Raw genomic sequence first — 26041 nt, forward strand, 5'->3', positions numbered from 1 at the left:
CCCTCCGCCCCCTGCCCCCGCGGCCCTGGCTCCTCAGGGCAGAGCTTCCAGTCCCCAGACTACTCCATGTCTTTCAGACTGTCATTGAAGATCTTGTATTTCTCAGTTAGTTCTTCCATTTTGGTGGCTGCAGACAGAAAACAAAATACAAACAGCAAAGTGAGCCCTAGCGCTTCCCGGCCCAGAAGAGGCCACTCCGCACCCCCCTCCCCGCCAGCCAGGCCTACACTGTGGTTCGCTGGTTCTCCTCCGGCCCTGGGCCCACCTGCGCCTGGCGCTCAAAGGGCTTGCAGCCCGGGCGCCCGGCTCCCAGCGTGCCCCCAGACACCGCCGGGCCAGGAGCTGCCCCTGTGGGTGCCAGGCCGAGCCCCAGCTCAGGCTCCACTCACTGGGCCGCGTCCGTGCCCGTCCCCACCCTCGCTCCAGAGCCCAGGAGCTGGGGCTTCCTCTGATTCTGCCGGTGTGTTCGATCTCGGTCAGAACAGCAAGCTACGCACGCAAGCAAGGCAAAGGCCACGCGCCTTAGCTGCCCTCCAGCCTGCAGGCGACTGCCACGGCCCGCTACCCGGCTCTCAGGGAAAGGGGATGCCACCATAATTCGCAACTGCCTCCTGAGGTACCAATTTCAGACAGTGACCCCTGGGCATGACATACAGGGACTTTCACTCACACCCCTCCCCCACCCTGGGGACTCGGGGCACCACTCTGGGCTCTGCCTTAACTTAAATAGACACCTTCTTCCTTCTTCCGTCTCCTGGCTGGCCCTCTGCCCTCCCACTTGGCAGGGTCTCTCACTGACATTTGGTCCTGCCTGTCTGGAGGGGGACCCTGAGGCTCAGGCGTCACGGGCACCCACGGCCCGCCCCACTTGTCACCAGTGCTCCCACCGGGTGCAGTTTACCGCCCTGATCACACTTCTCCACCAATGGGCTTTTCCTAGGTCCCTCTGGGTGTAACCTGCCTCTCCAGAATCCTCAGGCCATCCCCACCTCGAGCCCCACTCCAGCTCCACTCCGCCCTCCGTGGGCCGCCTCAACCCCGGGTACTCCACCAGTCCGCACCCCTCCCCTTTGTCCTGGGCTCGCGTGGCTCAGAGTTGTCTGGGCTCTGGGTTTAGGCCAGAAGCCCCCGCCCTCCAAACGCGCAAGGCATTAGCTTCTGGAGGCCGCCGGCTTTGTGTCCGCAAGCCTGGACCCCAGCACTGGACCTAGGGGTGCGTATTTTCAGTTCTGTCCGCGGTGCACTTGGAATCCAGAGACGCCCCGTCAGCTCTGCGCTCACCGGTCCCCGCCCTCTATTCTCCTTCCTCGCCTTCTCTGGAGGGCCTGCTGGCCAGGGCCGCTGAGATTGCTTATGCTTGCTGTCACTTTGTTCGCCTCTTTTCTCTCTATTCTCACAGATTTGTTGCCTCTCCTGCTGCCCCACCCCCCACAGAGCTCTTTCCCTGTGATGTTTTTCAACACTTTTAACTTCTGAGAGTGTGTGCTTGTTTTTCTCTTCGTTGGTGTTTCCTAGTTTTCTAGGTTAGGGTTTGCTGCAAAGTTCTCTTCTCTCCAAGACCCACGAGCCCTGCTGGTCCAGGTCTCTCTTCTCTCTTCTCTGGCGTTGGTCCAGGCTGGGGAGAGGGGGCCGCCCCCGCTCCACTCTGGGGGAGACACTCGTGCTCCCCAGCAGGAGCCCCGCGGGGCGCAAGGCAACGGAAGTGGCCTTCCTGCCGTGGGCCCTCGGGCCAGACAAAGGCGGGCTTCTCCTGTGCTGCCGGCCACACCGGGGGCCCGGGCTGCCGTTCACGTCAATCATTTTCTTTACGTGACAGCAGGCTAAGGCCTCACGGGCAGCACCGACCTGCCTCACTGGCCTGCTTTGCCTGCTCTCTCCCCTTCTGGCCCGCCCACCACTGCCCCTCCCCGGGGCTGCTGGCCGCAGGGCCCTGGGCCAGCGGCAGCTCTGGCAGACAGGCTCCCCCTTCTCCCTTGGGCCGTGGCTTTCTCCACCCACCGCATGCGACCGACTGCTACCATCCACCCCTCCACGCCGGTGCTGTCAGCTCCCCTCCGCTGCTCTCGGCACCGAGGCAAAGGGGGCTTCGGGTCCACCTGGTTGACATGGTGACTAGTGAATGACGACGGGGTGGGCTGCCCGCCCCACGTCACCGAAGCCCGCTCCGCGCACAGGACACAGGCCCGGCAGGCACTCCAGCCCCTCGCTTCGGGTTTCTTATACTGGGAAGGGAGGTGGCGCAGACACACAGACCTTCCCCCGCCGCAGAGCCTGAAGAGGTCACGGAGGCCGAAGCCCTCAGTTTGTCAGGTGGGAACAGGGAAGGCGGGAAGGCCGTTCCGACTGGTCCTGGCACGGAGGTGGCATTAACCGCTTCTCCGGGGTGCGTCTGCAGGCTAAGGACTCATGTCGAACAAAACCTAGGAGCTGCAGCGATGAGAGTCAAGCCCCGGCCCTGCGCCCCGGGCGCAGAGTTTTCCCTCACTACTGTCCAGACCTACAGGATGCCAGGCTCTCCAGGGAGAGCAGGCAGTCCTGTGCACCCAGCAGTCCTGCAGTCAGGTGAGACGGCACACGGCAAAGGGCAGTAATGACCGCTGTTCTATTAATGACAGCATGGTTCAGAAGCATTTTATTAACAGCAATTAAACACAGTGCAGGGGGGAAGTCACAGTGACAGTGGTGACCAGGAGGAACGTTACGACAGCTTTTCAAATGGACGATTTTGTGGGAGTCAGTCAGGAAGAAGAGAGACCTTTGAGTGCCCGGTATACACGTGGCAAGTATTCATGCCAAGGCCAATGCCGGCTGCCTGAGGAGAGGGCTGGCTGGAGAGTCCGTGCAAAGGGATGACTCAGAAGATCTGTGACCTAGCGCCACTCCTTGGGGCTGTGCTGGGGGGGACACATTTATAGGCAAATGCATCCACTGCTACCACCTGAGGCAGTGGCTAAGAGCTGGAGCCTGGGAGGAGAGGCTGGGGAGCAAGGACTTCCGACAGTCCTGGCAGGGCCGCATGTGTGCCCACGGCTGTGCACGTACCCAGGAGAGACCCGACAAGGACCCGAGCAATCACCTCGGGCTGACCTCGAGGCTCGGAGCAAGCAGGAAGTGAAGGAGAAGGAAACGTCATGAACTATCTGGCTGAGTGTTGATGAAAAATGAAGCTACACATCCAAGAAGCTCAAAGAGCTCCAAAGGGGATAAAGCCAAAGCAGTTCACACCAAGACGGATGATAACGAAAGTGTTCCAAGCCAAAGACCAGGATGATCCTGAGACCAAGAGGAGAAGAGGGGCTATAAAAGGGTCTCCATGAGATCAGCAGCTGGTCTCACATCACAGGCTACGAAGGCCTGGACACAGACTGTGGCCCACACAGCCTGACCGTACAATCTGACTCTCTACAGACCGAGCTTGCCACCCTCAGCTCCATGGCGATGAAAATGAACCAATTACGGAGACCGACGTGGTAGATGCGTCTCACGAAGACGTAATCATCAGAGTCAGGATGGCAGTTAGCCGTAGACAAGAAGAGACACACGACCTGGGACAGGGCGGCACCTGAGCCCGGCAGGGGTGGAGGGTGCGACTATTTCGTATTTCCATCCCTATGAGTTCAGGTTCCTCCCTAAACACTGTGTTTTGTATTTAAAAAAAAAAAAAGACCTTTTCTGAATGCACATTTCCATAATAAAACAATAAATGTACTCGGCCAAAACTTTAATTGAAACTAAATGCAGACACACTTTTGGCCCATCCAATAACAGAAATGCCAGAAGGGCCCGATCTAGCACTGATGAGGACGCAGGAAGACGGGTACCGCGTGGCCTCAGCGACGGAGATGGGCCTCGCTGCCGTGACGCCAAGAACCACATCCTAAGGACACGATCTAACATGGGAACACTGCATCTCCTGAGCAGACTGCCGGGGGGAGGGACGTGGAGCACATAAGTGAGCCGTGCTCATGATGCAGACTGTGAAGACTGGGGAGCAGGATGGACGAACCGCGTGTGAACTAGACCGCCCCTGCCCCTGCTGCAGATGCTCGCCCTCTGCCAGGGGCTCATCCACATTATATTACTATTATATTATATTATATTATATTATATTATATTATATTATATATAATAGTAAAAAGCTGAAAATGACCTACAGGCTCAATAATAAAAAATGTTAAGCAAATTACAGCAAATACATGGATAGAATAGGGTTTCACAATTAAAGATATTATATTACTTCAAGGGGTGCCTGGGTGGCTCAGTCAGTTAAGTGTCCAGCTCTTGATTTTGGCTCAGATCATCATCTCATGGTTTGTGAGTTCAAGCCCCACATCAGGCTCTGTGCTGATGGTGCGGAGCCTGCTTGGGATTCTCTCTCTCCCTCTCTCTCTGCCCCTCCCTGGCTCATGAGCACGCTCTCTCTCTCTCAAAAATAATTAATAAACTTTAAAAAATGTTACTTCGAGATCATGGGAAAATGTTTATAACATTTTTAATGTGTTTTTTAATTGCTTTTAATGTTTATTTATTTTTGAGAGAGAGAGAGAGAGAGAGACAGAACATGAGCAGGGGAGGGGCAGAGAGAGAGGGAGACACAGAATCTGAAGTAGGCTCCAGGTTCCGAGCTGTCAGCACAGAGCCCGATGCGGGGCTCAAACCCACAAACTGTGAGATCATGACCTGAGCAGAAGTCGGACACTTAACCAACCGAGCCACCCAGGCACTCCAATGATGCTTTTTTTTTTAAAGTAAGCTCTATGCCCACTGTGGGGCTTGAACTCACAACCCCAAGATCAAGACTTGTGTGCTCTAGTCACTGAGCCAGCCAGGCATCCCAAGAAAATGCTTTATAAAATGGTCCCAGGGAAAGAACATAATGTAAAAGTGTATATGTGGGGCGGCTGGGTGGTTCAGTCGGTTAAGTTTCTGACTTTGGCTCACGTCATGATCTCATGGTCTGTGGGTTTGAGCCCCGCATCGGGCTCTGTGCTGACAGCTCAGAGCCTGGGGCCTGCTTCAGATCCTGTGTCTCCCTTTCTCTCTGTGTCCCTCCCCCATTCATCCTCTGTGTGTCTCTGTCTCTCAAAAATGAATAAACGTTAAAATAAATAAATAAATAAATAAATAAATAAGTAGAACTGTATATGTGCTGTGATTACTTACACAAAAAAGTAAAAAATGATGAGAGGAAAAAGAATAGAGATAAACAGACCAAAATACTAACATCAATCATCTCTGGGTCATCAGGTCATAAACTGTTTTTTTTGTTTTTTGTTTGTTTTGGGGTTTTTTTTTTGGGGGGGGGAGGGGAGCACAAGCGGGGAAGGGGCAGAGAGAGGGGAATAGAGGATCTGAAGCAGGCTCTGCGCTGACAGGCTGACAGCAGTGAGCCCAATACGGGGCTTGACTCACGAATCACGAGATCGTGACCGGAGTCGAAGCCGGACACAACCGGGTGAGCCACCCAGGTGCCCCAACAAACTGTTTTTACCACACCTCCACACACCTCTGGGTTATCCCAATTTCCCACAACTAATTTTTTTTTATTTTATATCCATAGAAAGCATTTTTTTTCAAAGGAGGGAAAACCTTATGCATCCGAAGAAGAGGCGAGCAAGGGGCAGTCCCCAGCTACTCCCCAAATGCTGGTCGAGCAAGAAAGGGCCACACGCGAGGCGGGCGACCACATACCTAGACTCGTGAGAGGGTTGCTGCCGCCCCAACAGATGCGCTCGTCCTGCTGCTGCTTCACCATCTGCACGGCTTCTGCCGAGGTGTCGGCGACCTGCGTGACCGCTCTCAGCAGCTGTGAGGGAGGGGGAGTGGCACAGAGGCATCAAATGCTGCTGAGCCCACCTGCAGAAGCCATCCCCTGCTTCCCCCAAGGGCAGCTGGAGAGTCACCAATCAGAGTTCTCCGTCCTCACTCCTCTCTTCTGGGCCCAGTGGGGATGCTGCGCTATTACGTGCCCCATCCCACACTAGTGGCCCAGCAAAGCCAGGGCACGATGGGAAAACCCATGTCCCAAGATGACAGAAGGGCCTCTCCAGTGAGAAAGGGCTGTACCCCATGGGACCCTGTCGGCAGAACTGTGGAGGACAGGACGGACAGAGGTTTGGAAAGTCTAGGAGTCTTTGTCTTAAACCGACACGGTGCTCGCTTCGGCAGCACTTAAGCTAAAATTGCAAAAAAACAAGATAAATGCCATGGAAGCCCTGAGCCAATGTCAGAGTTCCACGTGTGGCAACTGCACTCATAATCACAACCAACCCAGTGTTTTAGGTTGGACTCTAGGGATCTGAAATGTGAAACAACAAATGAGGAGGTAAGTATTTATGTAGTCAGCTGAGCAGCGTGGGACCACTTTTTCCCATCTGTGTGAGCTGGGTCACAGGCAGGCAAACGTCTGGCTGTCTGGCTGTCTGGCTGGCATAGTTCCTGGTCATACACAAGAACGAACTGGCCACGATACGCTTGGGTATATCATGAAGACAGAGTGACCCCAATACAGGGACAAAAAAGCTAGAGGCTGGGCTAAGGGTCCCATATGGTCCACTAGGACCCAGCACAGGCAGTACACAAGCCTCTTCTGGCCCCAGGGTCTCGGCTCACCTAACAGCCCCCTGAAATGCGGTAGGATTCTCAGGGAACATCCACATCAGCCCTCCCCCTTCCACGGCACCAGGAGAAGCGCCCTCCCCAACCTGTCCAAGCCCCAGGCTGAGGGCCAGAGCCCAGCCGTGCCAAGCCCGGCCCAGGACCCTGCCCTCATGTGTGCGGCTGGGGGCTGCAGAGGCAGCCGGAAGGGAGGGGGGGAGCGGGGCAGGAAAGGGTGATTCTTACTTGGTTGCACGAAGTCAGGGTCTGGTGCACGGCCTGGACGATGGGGCCACACGGGTGGAGGTAGGGGCCCGGGCGCTGGCAGCACTCACCCAGCTCGTCGTCGTAGACTTGGAGGAAAGCCACAACGAGCTGGTGGAAGTCAGAGATGACCAGGCGCAGCTTCTGGTCCAGGGTGCTGGTGTCGGCCCCGCTCACAGCGCCCCCTTGCTTGTGCTGCTCAAAGCACAGCAAAGCCAGAGGTAGAGGGGTCCTCGAGGCCCTGCCTGCCCCTGGGGCACCAAGTCTCCTCCCGCGTCAGATACACAAGACCAGACGCAGAGAACAACTTGGTTTTGCACAAAGCCGCCCGGCTTCCAGCCTCAGCGCAGCCGCTGCCGCCTGTGTGGACCTCAGTCTCCTCCCCAGGAAGAAGAGGACAGGCCAAGGACCGGTGGGAAGGCCATGTGCAAGAGAGCCCGTGAAAGCCCAGACCTCAGGACCCGGTGCACAGCCTGCGTGAGGCCGATCTCTTTCATTCTTCCGAAAGCCTCTCCACATCTGCCCAGAGTCTGCCTGCCTCTCCCCTTCACATGGGCTGAGCACCCACAACATTCTAGAAGCCATGGAGCCCTGTGCACACACCACCTCACTTAACCCTCACAACACATTCGCTGTAAAGGTGGGGCCCCTGAGGCGGGGGAAGTCACGTTCCTTGCCCTGGGCACAAAGCGGGGCCCTTGCAGTCGGGCCCTCAGCCCCAAGCCCCATGGCCCCCGGGAGCCGACGCCCCTCACCTCCACCCTGAGCGCCTGCAGTTTGGCGGCGCTCTCCTGCAGCTGCCTGCCCAGCTCCACCACGTTCACGTCCTCCAACTCAACGCAGGGGCTGGCCCTGCAGGGAGAGGAAAGAGGACGTGCCCAGCTGTGTGCCACCGCAGTCATCGGAGCACCCGCCGGCCACACGGGGAAGGGTGTGTCCCGGCTAACGGGACCAAGTGGGACACGTACCTCTGCCAGGCACCGCTCTGCTGCCTAAGGAAGGGCTGAACGTCTAGGGACCATGGCTCACACTCGGGGCTCAGGAGCGTCTGCAGGTGGGGGCTGGAGAAGAGCTCCCCCAGAAGCACCTCGTTCTTCTCTCTGGTGTCCTCTAAGTGCTCCTTCACACTGCTGGGACATCCCCAAGGCCACGCTGTCACTGGCCACAGCACAGCCTCCAGATCTGCTGAGGCCCCCGGCCGAGGAAGCCCTCAGTCCCCCAGGGGAGACCCCAGGGGCAAAACGAGACCAGGCAGAGAGGCCGGGAGACGATGTCTCCGCCAGTCCCTGCCCTGCTTTGGTGGCCATGACCAAGCCCCATTCCTGTGAGAGCCCGCCTGCCTGCAGGGACAGCGCGGGCACCCGTGTTCCTCCGCAGGCCAGCCTGTCTTCTCCGAGGCCTGCAGGGCACCTTCACACCGACAGCCCGGCACCGTGAGCGCTGTGCTGTGAGCACTGTCCTAGGGGGACGTCCTTCCCGGGCTCGCACCTCGCCGCGCGCCAGTGTGCAGCTGCCACCACCAGAGTGGCGAGTAAGACCCCAGCTGGAGACGTACGTGGTGGTGGGCCTGGGTGCCCAGTGGGCCCCCCAGCCCCACCACCTCCACGTGGAGCTCCAAGGTGCCTACCGGCCATTCTGTGGAGAGCCCGCCCTGAGCCTTTACCTGGAGCGGCTGCAGCATCCGGCAGTCAGGCTCTGGACCCCATCCAGCAGCTGGTTCATGAAGCGCAACTGCTTCTGGGCGCAGGCCCGGCCCTGGGCAGGGAAGGGCGCACCCACTCACTAGGCCAGACGCGCTGGGGGGTCCCCTGCCCCACACCTTGCCCTGCTGGGGCCGGTGGGAAGGAGTGGCCTGCACCAGCAACTCCCTGCGCCCGACCCGGCAGCATTTTGGAGCGGCTCGGGGCCCACGGCCTCAGGGGCTGCTGTCATTGAGTGCTCCCAGCCTCGGGTGGCGATGATGCCCGGGACCAGGCTCTGGGAAGTGCAGCAGAGATATACGGGAGCAGGGCCCCAGGGCAGGGGCTGGGGGCTCAGGCGGTGAAGCACAGGACTCTTGATTTTGGTTCAGGTCGTGGTCTTGCGGTTCGTGGCATCAAGCCCCGCGTCAGGCTCTATGCTGAGAGTGAGGAGCCTGCTTGGGACTCTCTGTCTCCCCCTCTCTCTGTCCCTCCCCTGCTCTCTTTCTCTCTCACTCTCACAAACACATACACCTTTGAAAAAAGAAAGGAAGATACACGAGCACGTGCCCAGCACACAGCCCACAGCACAGCTTCTTGGGCGGCTGTGTGGAGCACGGCAGGGCCTGCCGAAGGCAGAACACGGCCCGCAGGGACTGAAGCCGCTCTGTTCCTCAGGAGCGCCCCCGGGCGGAGGCTTATTCTCCCTTCAGACTGACCTCTGCAGCCAGGAATGGCCTGCGATGACCCTTCTCCTCACAGGAAGAACAAGTGGCCAGACTTCACGGCTGACAGAGCCCCCCGGCCTGAAGGCAGCTGGGATTCCCAGCAGGGACCCGCCTGGCCAGGAGCTCAAGGCTTCAAGAAGGAGAGGAGACTCACAGGACCCAAACACTTACAAGCTGAGAGGCCCAGCCCACTCCAGACAGCCTGGTGTGAGCAACGGTATCAGAAAGAAAGCCGGGGCCTGCCTCTCCGTTTTAGATCTTTCCTGCCGCTGCCCTCACAGACCCACTATTCTGAGGGATGCCACAAAACGATTTGCTCAGCTGGCATCACTATAAAGCCCTCCAAGAAGCATCTGCACTTAAAGTGGGCATGGAAGGCACAGGCTGTGGTAGAAGGGCTGTGCGGTTCCTGGCGGCATTTCAAGCCAGGCAGCCCTGGCTTGGGGAGTAGATTTGGGGACAGGAACATGCTCTGCTACGTTTACAGCCCAGCTCCCTCTCCATGGGTGCCAGGCCTCAGGCCTATGGCTGCCTGGCACTTTCCTACAAGCCTGGCTCCCGGCTGTGTAGCCACATCAACAGGATCAGTGGCTCTGCAAGCTTCTCAGTCTAAAACTGGGCGATTGGGCCCGGTCAGCACCTCCTGTTGACCCACTCTCCCAATCTGGCCAAGTGACACTGAGCCCGAGTAACATACCTGAGGGCAGCATGAAAGCAGAGGCAGAGGTTGGGACACTGTCTAGACAGGAGACAGCCCAGACAGAAACATGACAGCAACTATCACTCAGGACCTCACAAAGCCTTGACCAGTGGCCAGGGCTGGGCCACCCTGCCTGCTGTGCCCTCCTCGGCACAGCCCTGACTCTGGTAGCCCCCCGAATGCCCGGGAAGAGATTGGTATCCCTGCTCTGGGCTCTGCCAGCCCGGGTCAGGACCGGGACTGTAGTGCTGAGCCCACTGGGTGGTCCCAGCCTATGTGTCCTGCCCGCTCCCTGGTCACGCTCCGGCAGCCTGGGGCACTCCTCTCCCAGAGGTGTTCCATTCCACTGAGCTGCGCTGGTGATTCGTATTTGAGATGTAACACACACACCATGAATTCACCCTTCTTAAGTACATAGTTCAGGGCTTGCTATGATAGTCACAGAGCTGCACAGCCCTTACCACTAGGTAAGCACAGGACATGACCATCACTCCCCAAAAGCAATCCAGTCCCCATGAGCAGTCACTCCCCATACCCCATCCCCCCCACCCCCGCCAGCCCTAGCCCCTAGCACCCACTGATCTCCTTTGGCTTCTATGCATTTGCCTCTTCTAGACACTTCCTATAAATGGAATCTTACATACGTAGTCTTTTGTGACTGGCTTCCTTCACTCAGCATAATGTTTTTAAGGTTCGTCCACGTAGTAGTTTATTCTTTATTATTACTTGTTTATCCACGCACCGATTAATGGAAATTTCAGGGTTTTTTCCTACTCTCTGTCTATCAAGTAATACTTCCTGTTCATGTACAAGTTTCTGCGTGGCCAGTCCTGTGGGGTCCGCAGCTGGCAGTGGAAGCACTGGCCGCGAGGCACTCTAAACTGTGAGGCACGGTTTAGAGGAACCAGCAGGACTGTCTGCCACGGTGACTGAACCATCTGACACTCCCAGCAGCAATGGATGAGGGCTCCAACCCATCCTCATCCTCACCAATGCTTGTTACTTTCCTTTTTGTTTGTTTTTTTCAATCCTGGCCCTCCCACAGCACACGAAGTGGGATCTCATCGAGGTTTTGGGAAAAATGTATTCAGCTCCTTTGCCCAGTTTTCTGTTGGCTTCCCTGTCTTATTATTATTGAGTTGTAAGAACTCTTTATGGATTCTGAATACCAGACCCTTATCAGATATATGATTGACAAAGATTCTCTTTCATTCTATGGATTATCTTCAATTACCTTCAATTTCTTGATGTCCTTTGAAGCACCAGAGTAGCTCATTTTAATGAACTCTAATTGATCTATCTTTTTCTCTTGGTTTGTGCTTTTGGTACCAAAATGACTTTTTAAAACTATTATGAACCCATGGATTTGAAATAATGTTGACAGGCCTCAGTCTAGTGCGGTCATCATCCTTCCGATGCATTCATCATCTCACGATGTTCCCTCTCTGGCCAATGAGGGCTTCTATTGATAGCTGCCTGCTGAGTCCTTCAGATGTAACTGTAAATTCTTGGATGCCTGCCTTGTTCTCTTGTGTAACAAAGTGCTCCTGACTCAACTGGTACATTTCCTGCCCCAGGCTTTTGTTACAACTGGACTGTCATTGTTCTTGTCCTTTTAAGAGGATAAAGCAAGGAAACACACACATACACACACACACACACACACACACACACACACACACACACACAGACACCACACCACACACTCAGGTTTTAAGTTAAAATACATTAAGAGCTCATGCTGATATTCCCAATTCAAATTCCTACAGGGTTTGACCAAACCTAATTATCTTATACCCATATCTCCATATCTCCTTTCTCCCATGCCCCCCACCAACTCCCAGCTCTCAACAATGCCAACATGAATTATTTTGTTTTTATTTTTTATTCCATAAAAAGGAATGAAGAACTGATCCATGTTCCAGCATAAATGGCCCTTGAAAATATCGTGTTAAGTGAAGAAGTCATTACAAAAGGCCACATACCATAAGACTCCATTTATATGAGATAAAGACAGGAGAGTAGCGGGTACCAGGGCCTGTGAGTAACAGGGAGTGATGGCTTAATGGTCACGGGATCCCCTTTTAGGGTGATAAAAATGTTCTGGAACTAGACAGAGCATGCTATGGTTGCACGACAATGCGAACGTACTTAACGCTGATTGCACACTTAAAAGTAGTTCAGACGGTAAATTTTACGTTATGCGTATTTTACCACAATAAAAAATATTTTTTAAAACAGAATAGAACCCTTCAGAGCTTGCTGGGAAATTTTTTTAATGGTTAAAATGGTAAATGTTATGTTACCACAATGAAAAAATCTTTAAAGATAAAAAGGAAGGGAGGGGTTCCAGTTCCAGGTAAGATGAAAAGACCAGCTTCCTCTCCCACTAAATACTCACCTCTCAGAGCAGGACAGAATGCATGTGGCAGGTGTCTATAGTCTCAGAAGGGCAAGTGTCAGCAGGCATGTCAAGGACGCATGCCAGAATCCTAGGTGACCATCGAGGCTGGCGATGATGTAGCATGTTCTCTCCTCTGGTCTCTCTAGACCTGCACTCAGCCCAGCTCAAACCCAGAAGGGAACATAACAGTACAGACAGAGAACTCCAGAAAAGGAAAAGGAAACCCCTAACACTCAGAGAGAGGAGGGAAAATCTCCAGGCTTTTTTCTCTCCTTCTGCTCTGTGACCCCAGACCCCAGGCAATATCATGGCAGTGGTGGCCGCAGCAACAAAGGTGGTTACTAAAAGAAAACTGCAAAAGCCAATACTCTGGGAGCAGGGAATCTTCCTCTCCATTCAGTGTGGTGCAGTCACAGAAGTGGGTGCTTTATGGCTGCAGGGCAGCAAAGGAGAGCCCTTTCCCCCAGGAACCAGATAGTATCAAAGAGAGGACAGGGAGTGACAAACTAGAGAAAGGGATCCCATAAATCTGTTTTGAATGTCTGGGCTCACCCCCACCCGTGCAGGGATAGATCTGATCTCCAGGAGCATACTGACAAATGATCACAGGGGAGAGACCGACACCAGGTCCCAGGCTGACCGTCAGGCGGTCCACATGCAGGGAGGGCCTGAACAGTAGCACAAAGGCTGTGGAAAGCGGGCCAACCCTGGAAGCACAGCCCAGGGAAGGAGGCAGAACGTGCAGCTTACGCCTGACCAGGTCAAGTACCTGCTACAACACAAGTATCAACATTCTTCATAAAACTCAACAAGACCCAGAGTCAAAGTCAACGTGCGTGAGAAAAGACAATGAACAGACGCCAATCACAAGATGGCACTGATGTTGGAATTACCTGACAAATTTCAAGCAGTCATAAAGATGCCAAGTAAGTAATCATGAGTCCTCTTGAAACGAAAGTTAAAATAGAAAACATCAGCAAAGAACCAACTTTTTTAAAAATATTTTTTAATTTATTTTGAGATAGAGATAGAGACAGCATGAGCACAGAAGGGGCAGAGAGGCAAGGGGAGGGGGGAGAATCCTAAGAGAATTCCCAAGAGAATCCCAAGCTCTACACCATCAGCACACAGCCCAGTGCAGGGCTTGAACTCCTAAACTGTGAGATCATGACCTGAGCCGAATTCAGACCTTAACCAACTGAGCCACCCAGGCACCCTAAGAAACAATTTTTTTAAAAAGTATCTTTTTTAGAGCTGGAAAATAAGAATAACTGAAATAAAAAACTCAGTGATGAACACAATAGCAGAATTGAGGGTACAGAGGCAAGAGTCAGTGAGCTTGGAAACAGATTAACAGAAACTATCCAATGTGAGCAACAGAGAAGGGAAAAACATTTAAGAGCATCATGGACTTGTGGTACAATAATAAAAGGTCTAATATGTGTGTCGTAGGAGGCCCAAACGGAAAGGAGACAAATGTGTGCACTGATAAAATATTTGAAGGAATAATGGCTGCAAACTTGTCAAATTTGGGAAAAGACACAAACTTATAGATTTGAGAAGCTGAACGACTCCCAACAGGAAAGCCAAGGAAATATTCGCACAAACATAATCAAATTACTGAAGACTGATAACAAAGAGAAAGAAAAAAAAGTTTTAAAGTAGCAAGAGAAAAACAATGCATGACCCACAGGAGAAAAATTACCCAAATGACTGCAGATTTCTCACTGGAACCCGTGGAGAGAAAGAACTGCCAGCCCAGTACCCAGTACCCACCAGGAATAAAGGGGAACACTAAGAGAATTTGGACCCAGCAGACCACTTCTAAAAGAATTGCTAGGGGTACCTGGGTGGCTCAGTCGGTTAAGTGTCCCACTTTGGCTCAGGTCATGATCTCATGGCTCATGAGTTCGAGCCCCGCATTGGGCTCTTGTGTTGACAGCTCAGAGCCTGAAGCCTGCTTTGGATTCTATGTCTCTCTCTCTCTCTATGCTCCTCCCCTACTCTCTCTCTCACTCTTGCATGCTCTCTCTCTCTCTCTCTCTCTCTCTCAAAAATAAACATTAAAAAATTAAAAAAAAAAAAAAAAAGAATTGCTAAAGGCCATCCTTCAGACAGAGGTGAAAGGATACCAGAAGGAGACTTGGAACATCGCAAATAAAGGAAGAATAAAGGACAAAACCAGACAATCAACTCAGTAGACGCAAAGAAAGCACTTACAAAAATTCAACACCCTTTCATGACAAAAGCACTCAACAACTAGGAATAGAAGGGAGTATCCTCAACCTGAAAAAGGGCATCTATAAAAAATTCACAGTTAACATCATAGTCAAAGGTGAAGATCAAATGCTCTCCTCCTAAATCAGAAACTAGGCAAGTATGCCCACTCCTGCCACTTCTATTCAACATTGTGCCAGAATAATTAGGTAAGAAACCGAAATTAAAAACACACAAATTGAAAAGGCAAACATAAAGCTATCTCTATTTGCAGATGACACAGTCTTTTATATAAAAAATCCTAAGGGAATCCACTAAAAAAACATTAGAACAAATAAACAAGTTCAGCAACGTGGCAGGATACAAGAGCAATGTGCAAAAAGCAATTGTATTTCCACAGACTAGCAATGAGCAATACAAAAATGAAATTAAGAAAACAACTCCATTTATAATAGCATCATAAAGAATAAAATACTTAGGAACAAATTTAGATGTATATACTGGAAGCTACAAAACAGCTTTTAAAGAAATTAAAGAAAACCTAAATAGGGATGCCTGGGTGGCTCAGTCAGTTAAGCATCTGACTTTGGCTCAGGTCATGACCTCACAGCTTGTGAGTTCAAGCCCCATGTCAGGCTCTGTGCTGACAGCTCAGAGCCTGGAGCCTGTTTTGGATTCTGTGTCTCCCTCTCTCTGTCCCTACCCTGTTCGCACTCTGTCTCTCTCTCAAAAATAAATAATAAAACATTTTTTAAAAAAAATTTTTTTTAATTAAAGAAAACCTAAATAAATGGAAAGACAGTCCATGTTCATGGATAGAAAGACTTAATATAGTTGGTGGCAATACCTCCCAAAACAACCCACAGATTCGACACAAACTCCATCAAAATTCCACTTGGCTTTTTTGCAGAAATTGACAAGCTTATTGTAAAATTCATGGGGAAATTCAGTGGAATCACTAATAAAAGCCAAAGCAATCTTTAAAAAGAGCAAAACTGAAAGATTCACATGTTACAACTTACTACAAAGCTACACTAATGAAGACAGTGTGGCATAAAGTCAGACATAGATCAATGGAACAGAATGGAGAATCAAGAAATAAACCTTCACATTTATAGTTAACTGATTTTCATCAAGGATGCTAAGACAATTCAATGAGGTAAGAATGGTCTTTTCAATACATGGTGCTGGGAAAACTAAACAGCCACATGCAAAAGAATGAAGTTGGAGACACACTTTACACCATACATAACTAACTCAAAATGGATCAAAGACCTAAATGTAAGAAGTAAAAACTATAAAACTCTTAGAAGAGGGGCACCTGGGTGGCTCAGTCGGTTGAGCATCCGACCCTTGATTTTGGCTCAGGTCATGATCCCAGGGTCATGGGATCAAGCCCCGCGTCAGGCTCCACACTACTTAAGATTCTCCCTCTCCCTCTGCCCCTCTCCCCCACTCATTCTCATTCTCTCTCTTTAAAAATTTTTTAAAGACTCTTAGAAGAAAAGATAGGTATCTATCTTCATGACTTTGGATTTGGCAATGCATTGTTAGCTATAACGCCAAAAGAACAAGCAACAAAAGAAGAACATACATAAATCGGACTTCATCAAAACTAGAAAGTTTTGTGCTCTAAAGTATAATTCCGGAAAGTGAAGAGACAATCCACAGAATGGAAGAAAATATTTGTAAATCTGATATCTGACATGGCTTGTATCCAGAACATATAAAGAATTCTTACAACTCAACAATAAAAGACAACCCAACTAAAAAGTGGGCAAGAGAACTGAACACAGACATTTCTCCAAAGAAGATATCCAAATGGCCAACAAGCCCATGAGAAGACGCTCAACATCATTAGCCACCAGGGAAATGCAAATCGAAACCCACACACCAAAATGGGCATGTCGAATGGTGCAGCCACTTTGGAAAACAGGTTGGCACAACATTCTTCAAACCGTTAAATGTACTACATTTACTACATTGACCTGTCACTACCACTCCTAGCTATGTACCCCCAAAAGAACTGAAAACGTGTCTTCAGTTAAAAACATATACACTGACATTCATCTTGTTATTTAATAGCCAAAACGTGAAAATAATTATTTCAAGAGTTTGACAAGATTCTAAGGGTAGGGGTAGGGTTCCTTTGACTGATGCGGGTGTGGATCAGGGTCACTTCTGTTCAGAAAGTTGCAGGGGGCCAGCGAGTCAGGGAAAGTGCATGGGCTTGGACCAGAGGCCTGGGTTTGAGGCCAGGCTCTGTCACTGGGTGACCTAGAGCAAGTTGTCTGACACTTCCCCTGTGAAATGGGGCTAAGATAAGTACCTACTGCCAAGGGTGAGTGTGACAGCTACTGGCATATAAAGTACCCACCACAGTGCCAGTGCATATGAAGTCACTGACCGAGGACAGGATGTGCTCTGTCCCTTCAGTCACCATATCCAGAGATCTGCCTCGGGCCTCCTCAGTGGCCTTCCCCGCTTAGCCCTAGGGGTGGCTGGGGTGTGTGCAAGGGAATCCTACTGATTCCTGTCCCAGGGGGCTGAGGAACAGTGGCTGGGATGCTGGCTTCCTGAGGCCAGAGGAAAGATACCCTCCTACCCCTAACCCAGCCTCACCGAGGTCCCCAGCCTGTGGGGACGGAGAGGACCCTCTCTTACCTTTAGGAGCTCCTGGTCATCCAGCCCACACAGCATCAGCTCCTGGCCTAGTCTCACCATCTCTGTCAGAACACAAGGATCCTATTACCGCAGAGGCCCACCCAGGCAGGAGAGGACACCGTGCGCTCAGGGGCACGCTGACACGCAGAGTGCCGAGCGCCGCTCTGGGGACAGTGCTCCCGCTCCAGCATGGGTGGGCCGGTGTCCCAGAGGCCAGGCTAGGCCCAGAAGGCCTAGGTGGACAAGGAGGCGGGGACAGGATACCTAGGAATGCCTCTGGCTGTGTGACCCGCATCAGTTTCCTGGGCTGAAAATAGGGCGTCACATCTGACGTTCTTCCATGTAAGGAACACTGTCTGGCTTCTAGGAGAAGCAGCCAGCCTCCTGAGGAGCTGACAGAGGTCAGGGAACCTTCCTACAGGCCTTTATCATCATCGTCTCCTTTCACCTTGCCAGCAGCTCTAGGAGGCAGACCTCAGCTCCATGGTACAGATTGGGAAACTGAGTCACTACCTGGTGCCCAGCCACACCTTACAGGGTGCTCTGGGCATTTTCTGAGCAACCATCTGGTACAGAGAGAAAGGCCCGGACTTGGAGCTAGAAAGCCTGGGGCCAATGCCAGCTCTGAACCCCCGAAGTAGCTCTGTGGCAGTGCCCTTACTCCTTCATGGGCAAAGCCCATCTCCTATGCCGACATGGGTCAGTGATCCAACAGGCCTAACTCTGGCATCTGCTTTGGAAGGTTTGGTGCAAGAAACGAGCAGAGCATTTTTGTGAAAGCGCTAGTAATCCCGGAAACAGAGTACAAATACCAGTCATAGCCCCGAGCATGCCTACTCTACCCACAACCCTTAACCCCAAACCCTCGTGTCCTCCACAGCTCCTCTCCTGCTTAGGCCACGTCCAAGTCTCGGTGAGCCCGGCCAATCCCCGCTTCAGGATAAGCCCGGGATCTGGCCAACACTCTACCTCCACTGCCGCCCAGTCCCCATGTCTTGCCTGCATCACCGCAACATGCCTCCAGGGCTCTCCCGGCCTCCGCCCGGGCCTCCCGTTCTCAGCTCAGCGGCTGTAGGGCCCCTGCGGCACCACAGCTTTAAGCTTAAGTCAGGCCACAGCTTTCCTGACAATAAAAACTGTCCTTCCATGGCCCACAGACCTAGCCTCATCCGGCCCTGTGGCCTCTCTCTCTGCCCTCGCCCCACCACTCTTCCCTTGCTCTCCACTCTGCAGTGGCCACCCCGGCCTCCTTGCTGCTCTTCACAGCTGCAAGACACAAGCAAGCCTACCTCAAGCCCTTTGCACTTGCTGTCGTGTTACCCTGAACACCATTCTTCCTGAGATCTGCCAGGCTCGCTTCTTCCCTTCCTGCAAGTCTGTGTTTAAAAGGGAGGCCTTGGGCACCTGGGTGGCTCGGTCGGTTAAGCGTCCAACTCTCGATTTTGGCTCGGGTCACAATCTCACGGTTTGTGAGATGGAGTCCCATCTCTGCGTTGACAGTGTGGAGCCTGCTTGGCATTCTCTCCCTCTCTTTCTCTGCCCCTCCCCCGCCCATACTCACTCTTTCGCTCTCTCAAAATAAGTAAATAAATATTTTAAAACGAAGAGAGAGAGGGAGGCTTTCCCCAACCATCTTATATCCACAGGAGCACCCTTCACCGCCCATGCACCACTCTGCCCTCACCTGGCTTGCTTTATGGCACTTCTCACCATGCAACACAGAACTTTGCTGCCTCCATCTATCACCTGTTTCTCCCAGCTGGCACGTAAGGGCCGTGTGAGCAGCACCTAAAACAATGCCAGGTGCGTGGGAGACACTCCACAAATACCGGTCAAATGAATTCATGAATTGTCCGAATCCTCTTTGGAGGATTATACCCTTTGACAAGCACCCGTGTCCTACCACCTGCTCTGACACTTGGCACGCTTCCCCGGGTGGGCGAGGCCAAGGCTGTCACCCCAGCTCTACAGGAGAGGAAACTAGGCCGGGGATGGCGAGGTCGAGGCTTTGGCTGGACTAAGGGCACGGTTAGTACCTGTGGGTGGGTGGGTGTGAAAGAATTCAGATACAGGCTGATGGCCAGGCTCACCTGGCCTTGACGTTGTCCCATCAGTAGGAAAGTGCCGGCCATAACACACTGGGGAAAGGGCAGCACCGCTGTGCAGCCCAGGCCGGTCCTTCACGCTCCAAGACACGACACCCTGTTCTTCTGGGCCATTTCAGCCTCGGGGACAACTGTCCCTGGATAACTAATCTGGCAGTGACGGCCGGGGCCTGCACTGGAGCTCCAGGGTCCAGGTCACCCACCCTGGAGTAGATGGGCCAAACGCAGGCCCACGAAAATCTGACCTTCGGAGACACCATTGTGAGGACTGTTCCCTATCCCCTTTTGCCTAACGTTCATCACCAGATTAAGAACCGTTTCTGCCAACAAAAGATCGAAAAGAAGCAGTTACAAGACAAGCCCTATGGAGAGCTATCAAGCGTGCACACGGCAGAAAGATGGGGACGGAACCACCAGTGGCATCGGCAAGAACCAGTCCCCGCCTCTGGTGCCCTGGCGGGTGGGCTGGCAGGGTGACACATTCTTGGTCTCATTCGCATGCCCCTGTGAGAGGAACTCTCCCACTGGCCTACGCACAGGGTGTGAGTGTGCCCTGATTCTAGAAGGCTCTGGCAAGATCTCCAGGGTGTGCGCTGGCCAGCAGTAAACACCAATCCGATGGGAAATTCACTCCGTCTTGCTAAGGAGGCCACGCACAAGCTCAGAATCCACCCCCCAACTCCAAAGTCCTGTAACGCAGACTCACCTTGGATCTTCACCTCGACTGGGGCCCCCTTTAGTGAGCTGAACTTGTCCTGCCAGGAGGGGCAGACCCTGCAGGCAAAGAGCAAAACTGGTCAGTCCTGAGCGGGCCGCAGAGGCTCCTAGTGACCTCTCCCCGCACGTGCTCTAAAAAAGTGAATTACTTGTGCGTGAGCTAAACACCACTGAAATGTTCACTTTGAAATGGACGCTTTTATGTGATGTGAACGTCAACTCCATAAGTTACCAGGGGGAAAAAAACCACAAGATATTTCTGCAAGTGAACCTCAGAAATGTGGATTTGAATACTGAAATTTAAATTCTCATGATAAACAAAATGACCACCCAAGAGGAAAATCCTGATTTCCTCAGAGCTTGAAGCTCTTTCTCAGAAGGAACCGAGGGGCTGGCTTTTCTTTCAACCATGCTGCAGGTTCATTTGAAGGCTGTCCACCAAGGCCCTTCCTGCCCGGGCATCCTTGAAGCCCTGCCTGGGTGTCCCCTGGGAAGCTGGGGGAGGGCCAGGCCCACAGACATCCTGGCATCCCTCCATCACAGCAGGACCCGGGCACTGACCTCCCACTGAGCTCCCACCTCCCAGACCGCAGGCCCACTGAAGCCAGGAGCCAACTTTTCTTTTTATACATCTGGGCTCTAATGCCATGGCAGCCAGCACAGAAAAGGCAGCCAGTGTGTATTAACAAATGAATAATCAGGGCCTCTTGCCATGGAATAATGTGCCATTAGTAAATGCCCATGCTTAGCTCTTTCAACGGAAGGACGTTTTCTCTTTTTTGAAAATCTTAAATCAGCAGGACATTAGGCTACTCCAGTTCACACCTTTAAACCATTTGGGGGCTCCTAGTGTGATAGGTTCTGGGATCACAGCCCCAGCCCCTGGGTTGGGAGACAGCAATCCCAGCTGTCCCCCTAGGTCCAGCAGAGCCCCAGCCCTGATGATACCAGATAGATACATGGGACGGTGGCCACTCATAAGCATCTTGCCTTAAGACACCGAGCTGATGGGCAAAACCGTTTCCAGAGACCACATCCAAAGGCAGGCGTCATAAGCAACACACAGCTCAGGCCCCCCAGACTGGGTCTCCTCCATGATCACGAGACGGTCTGAACACTGCACCCCCAGCCCCTAGCACCAGGCCTAGCACAACACCAAGGCCGTGGGGACGTCGCTCCAGCTGCTGAGACTAACACCTGCCTGCCAGGGAGCCTCAGGAGCTGGCTGCCAGGGCAAGCCCCCCCTACAGAAAGATGAAGAGGCTCTTTCCACAGGACAGCAGGGACCGGGACTCCACTCTGCCATCATGGTGTAGTGGCCTGCCAGCCCTAGGGACCTGCTGACTTTGCATGGTAGAAAAGGGCAGGGCAGCTGTTCCACAAAGCAGGCTCACTTCTCCATCCCTGGGGCCACGCCTCCGAATGAATGCCTGCGTCCCAGGCCACACCTGCCCTGACAATACTGGGACCCTGGGAGCTGGTGGGGCCACCCTGCACCCGAGGCCCCGGGCCCCACGCCGCAGAAGTACAGCAGAGAGGGAGCGTCAGCTATATCGCCTGTCTTCAAGACTCACTGAGGCAGCCAACTTTTCTGCCAAAAAGGGGTGGGGCAAAAGGAGTGGGAGAAGGAGCCCCCGCCGTGTGAAACGCTAGGAGGCTGGGCCCTGGGCCTGGTTGCTGGGCGACGCTCCCACTCATAAGGCGCCAAGGAGCAGAGAGCACTCAGCAATCCATCAGGCTGGACCACAGCAAACCACTTCAACACACTAAAGAACAAATCCACAAAAGCCTAAGCGACCTCACTTGGAAAGGGCTTTCATTAAAGTTGATTTTCCTGAAGCAGCAGGGAGCAGGGCAAAAAGGAACGGCACTCAAGGCCTTGAAAAGCAAGCACAGCTCTTCAGGAGCCAAGGAAAGCCAGGCGCCCTGAATTCAGCAACGCAGGGGACCCCGTGGCCCTGCTCCACCCCACGCTGCGGGCCAGCTCGGCGCACGGGCCGGCCAGAGCCAGCACGCTGAGCCCCACGGCCAACACTGGCTACAGCTCCCAGGTTCCACCCGGAGTGGGGTGAACAGAGCGGCCGTAAGCAAGAGCTGAAACGCAGAAGCCACGTGCAAAGAAAGCCTACATGAAATATGGGAGAAACTGAATTCTATCCAATTCTCTTTTCGGGCCCTTGAAAGGCCCAGGGCACTTTTGCCAGGTTGCGATTGTAAGAAGCAATTATCCGTTCCCTGCCTATTCCTTCAGAGGATTCAGCTTCTTGTATTTATAAAAGTACTAAAAGCACTTCAGGAACGTACCCATACACTCCCACGCATCCCTCTCTGGGCAGCAGGTGACCCAGTCCCCAGCATCAGATTGGGCCAGGCAGATCTGGGCTCTGTCCACAAGAGCCTCTCCAAGACATGGCTGTGGCCTCCCTCGTTCTGGGAGAACGCTCGAGACCCCATTCCCACTACTGCCTCTCCTCCTGAATTCCTGGACCATGCACTGGTCCTTCCAGGGCTGGCAGTGACTGTCACATGAGCCATGTGTCATTCCAAGCCAGCCTCCTGCCATCCTGGGGCTGTTGCAACAGTCTACATCTTGGTCTCCCTGCCTCCAGCCTCTCCCCTCCACACCCATCCACCACAGAACCCCCGAGTCACCTTGCCAAAGCTGCCAACTCCAGAAGGTTGCTCCACGCTGGCCCTGCCTAGAGCGTGAGGTACAAAGGCCTTCATGCGGCTTGCAAGGCTCTGCATGAGCTTCCCCGAAGCTGCTCTTCAGGACACTGCTGCCCAGCTCTCCCTCCTACACCTCAGTCCCTCACCCCTGTTGAAATGAGCACCTGCCATTATCTGTCCCCTCCCAGATCAAATGCCACCTCCTCCTTGCCAGCACCCATAACATTCAGAACACAGAGATATGCCCAAGTCTGGGGCTCATGCCTGAGCCCTTTGCAGCACTGGAGTCCCCGTTCCTTGAGGACACCCGTCCGAGCCTGAGGCGCCCAGAAGGACACACGGGTGCGCATGTGTCCATGCACCTGCTTGTCAGCCCACAGCCTGGACCACACGTGCGGCCTGGGGCTGATGCAGGAGTCCTACCTGCTACCTGCCCTCCAGCAGCTCCCAGTACTTTGCAGAGCCAGACAGGACAGCAGGCCGAGACAGAATTCATGGGCTGAGGGCTCTGGTAGCGGTATGCTCAAAAGGTTGTGGGTATCCAGCGGAAAGATGGATATGTTTTGCCCTGGGAGCTGGGGAGAGTTTATTTTTTTTTTATTTTAGAAAGAGAGAGAAAGAGAGAGGGAGGGAGGGAGGGAGGGAGGGAGGGAGAGAGAGAGAGAGAGAGAGAGAGAGAGAGAGAAAGAGAGAGAGAGAGAGCGCATGTGAGCCAGGGAGAGGGGCAGAGGGAGAGGGAAAGGGAGAGAGAGAGGGAGAATCTTATGCACGCTCTAAGCTCAGCATGGAGCCGGGCTTGATCCCACAACCCTGGGATCATGAACTAAGCTGAAATCAAGAGTTGGATGCTCAAGTGACTAAGCAACCCAGGCGCCCTTGGGAGCTACTTTAAAAGGAGTCGGGCCATGTAAGAGAATGTGTAACATGCAGAGACCTGAAGGGTGTTTCCAGGAGGGAGAGAAAAGGTTATGAGAGTGCTCTGAGGCCTGGAAGACAGGACAGGCTGCTGGAAATGCAGAGGCCCTAACATGCAAACGCCTCCTCTTCCTCCCAGCCATTCATTAGACACCCAGCCCAGGGCGAGGCCTGCTGCCGTCCAGTGGCCTGGCAAGTACACCAGCTGGGTGCAGGCTGGATCCTTGCTGCTCCAGTACCGGGCGCCTGCCCGGGCATCTTCCTTAGCTGCAAGGGCAGACAGGCAAGGCTGAAGAAGAACAGGCCCACGCCTGGCCTCCTGAGAGACTCCCGTACCAACCGTGGCCACTCCAGAGAGGGCCCCGGGGTCACGCCCAACAGTACAGGAGGCTGTTCTCCATGAGGCTTGGTCAAGCCTTCCGCACTGCAGCCTTAAGACAGATGCTCAGCTCAGGGGCTGCTGCTCCTAAGGAACAGACTTCCCTTAAGACTTTCTGGATCTTTGCCCTTGCCATCTGGGCAGGCTTTGCTCCCCCTGCAGAGTGCCAGGCACACACAGCAGGGCACACCTTGACCTGAAGGACTGGGAAACAGGGTCTCGGCCCTGGTTGTCACTCCTCAGTGGCAAGACGTAAGACAGTTCACAACTCCAGACTGAGAATGAAGGGAGGGAGGCCCTGTCAAGTCTGAAACTAGTAGAGCGAGAAGAACACTCAGAAGCACCACGCAGCACTTCAGCAGGGCAGCAAATGGCCCAGCTAGAGCCCTGGTGTGGGGGTGCCAAGGCAAATTTGAGCCCGGCTTTCGTGGCTGGCACTTCTTTCCCAAACAGCTGCTCTCGCGATGTCCGGGGATAAGGTACGAAGCCCTCTGGGAGTACCACTGCTTGTAAAAATATCAACCCCTCCCCCTTCCCCAGGTGGCCCCGGGGGTACCCCAGGGACTGGGAGGAAGAAACAAAGATGTTACCGAATACACATCCACTCCAGGATTTCCAAGCGGTACTTCGAGGGACTACACAGCAGTTCCTGAATGGTCTTGGGTTCTGTGATATAAAGACCCTCCAGGACCGGGCAGTTGAGGTCCTAAGCAAGGAAAGGGAAAACCAGGAAGCTTTAGAAAGTCTGACCGAAGGGCAGAGATGCACTTCTGCTCTCATGCTCTCCATGCACCTTCCCTCACACCAGGCTGGTGAGCACACGCGCTCCCCACCCCCGCGGCCGGCACGCGGCCAGCAGCGCTGTCCCTCCCACTGTCCTTCCGTCTTGCCCAGAGTTCAATTCCCCTCGTTCTTAGCCCACCTGCAGTGGCCTGCCACCCCGCCTCCTCAAGTACGCCCCCTCCGCGCAGTGTAACCTAGTAGCAACTAGGGGCTCTGACGAGATTGCGAGATTCTGATCCCGGCTCCCGGCTAGGAGACCCAAGGAAAAGTCGAGTGAGAGCGCCCGTAGCGCCGGTCTGCAGGGGACGGGGAGGGGGACCGGCGAGGGGTGGGGCGGAGCAGAAGCAGGGCGTGCCGGACCCCGGCCGGCGGTCGGACCTGGTGGAGCGGGTCTCCTCCCCACGGGCACCTGACTCCCACTCGACAGGGTGACACGGACCCCGCCCGTCCGTCTCCCCCTGGACCCCGCGAGCTCCTGGAGGCCAGGGCCCGTGCCCTCCCCGCGTCTGCACTTGCTTCATGCGCCCAGCCAGGTCCCGCAGAATTCCTGCAACACAAGTTAAGGGGCAGCACCCGCGTGGCGCCAGCCCGAACTACCAGGCACGGACCACGCAGACGGCAAGCGTGGAGGCCCAAGGAGCAGAGACAGGTGCCCCCCCAGCCGCCCCTGCAGCGGGACACAGGCCGCAGCCGGGAGCTAACACAAGGGCGGGCGCGTCGCGCCGCCGACTTCCGCTGTAGGCCCTGCCCTCCCCGCCGCCCGGCCGCCGCTGTCCGGGTGGCTCCCTGGGCCCGCGGCACCTTTAGCTTCGCGAACACCTCCACGGCCGCCTTGAGCACGCCGTCGTCACCCTCGTCCCGGTAGCCGTCGCCGTTGCCGCCAGCACCCAGTCCAGCCATGTTTCGCGCTCTGAATCGCGCCCCGCCCCCGCCCCAGGCTCACCGGCTGACCCGGCTGCCAATCACACCCAAAGCCCTGCGCCCGTCCCGCCCCCCTGCCTGTGCCCGCCCCCCCGCCCCTCCCACCCTCTCCGCGCCCCCATTGGGCTGCCGCTCCACGAGCGCTGTGGCACCACCCAGGAGGCCGGCCTTGGGGAAGGGGCGGGGCGCGGGCTAGCGCGGCCTAGCTCTCTGGCCCCCTCTGCTAGCTGTCTGGGCGGAGGAGGCGTCCGGGCGAGCCTTGTCCGGGAGAGGGCGCTCCTGCCTTGGGCGGGTTGTC

At 54.1% G+C, this 26041-nt stretch overlaps 1 protein-coding gene across 2 annotated transcripts; it reads right to left on the reverse strand.

Annotated features, from left to right (window-relative positions):
• Positions 1-31: 31 nt before the first annotated feature.
• HAUS7 (HAUS augmin like complex subunit 7) lies at positions 32-25729 on the reverse strand. Of its 2 annotated transcripts, XM_042975059.1 has the most exons (10): positions 25624-25729; positions 24630-24745; positions 20065-20132; positions 17254-17315; positions 8525-8616; positions 7830-7991; positions 7617-7713; positions 6844-7056; positions 5692-5806; positions 32-127 (listed from the first exon to the last, which is right to left on the reverse strand). In XM_042975059.1, the coding sequence occupies exons 1-10, from the start codon at positions 25720-25722 to the stop codon at positions 60-62; spliced, it is 1092 nt and encodes a 363-aa protein (XP_042830993.1). In that variant the 5' UTR covers positions 25723-25729; the 3' UTR covers positions 32-59. The 2 variants fall into 2 exon arrangements, with proteins under 2 accessions (XP_042830993.1, XP_042830994.1); XM_042975060.1 differs by lacking the exon at positions 7830-7991.
• Positions 25730-26041: the final 312 nt, after the last annotated feature.

This window comes from Panthera tigris, chromosome X (assembly GCF_018350195.1).
Source record: "Panthera tigris isolate Pti1 chromosome X, P.tigris_Pti1_mat1.1, whole genome shotgun sequence".
In the NCBI taxonomy this organism is placed as follows: Eukaryota; Metazoa; Chordata; class Mammalia; order Carnivora; family Felidae; genus Panthera; species Panthera tigris.

What these genes read in the sequence shown, in the direction of transcription:
- HAUS7 (XM_042975059.1), bottom strand. Translation starts at nt 25,722, where the DNA reads ATGGCTGGACTGGGTGCTGGCGGCAACGGCGACGGCTACCGGGACGAG. An exon ending in CAGAGCGGTGCCTGGCAGAG is followed by an intron (nt 7,714 to 7,829) that starts GTACGTGTCCCA and finishes CTCTCCCTGCAG; the next exon opens with GGCCAGCCCCTGCGTTGAGT. An exon ending in CAACCCTCTCACGAGTCTAG is followed by an intron (nt 128 to 5,691) that starts GTATGTGGTCGC and finishes TTCTGTCTGCAG; the next exon opens with CCACCAAAATGGAAGAACTA.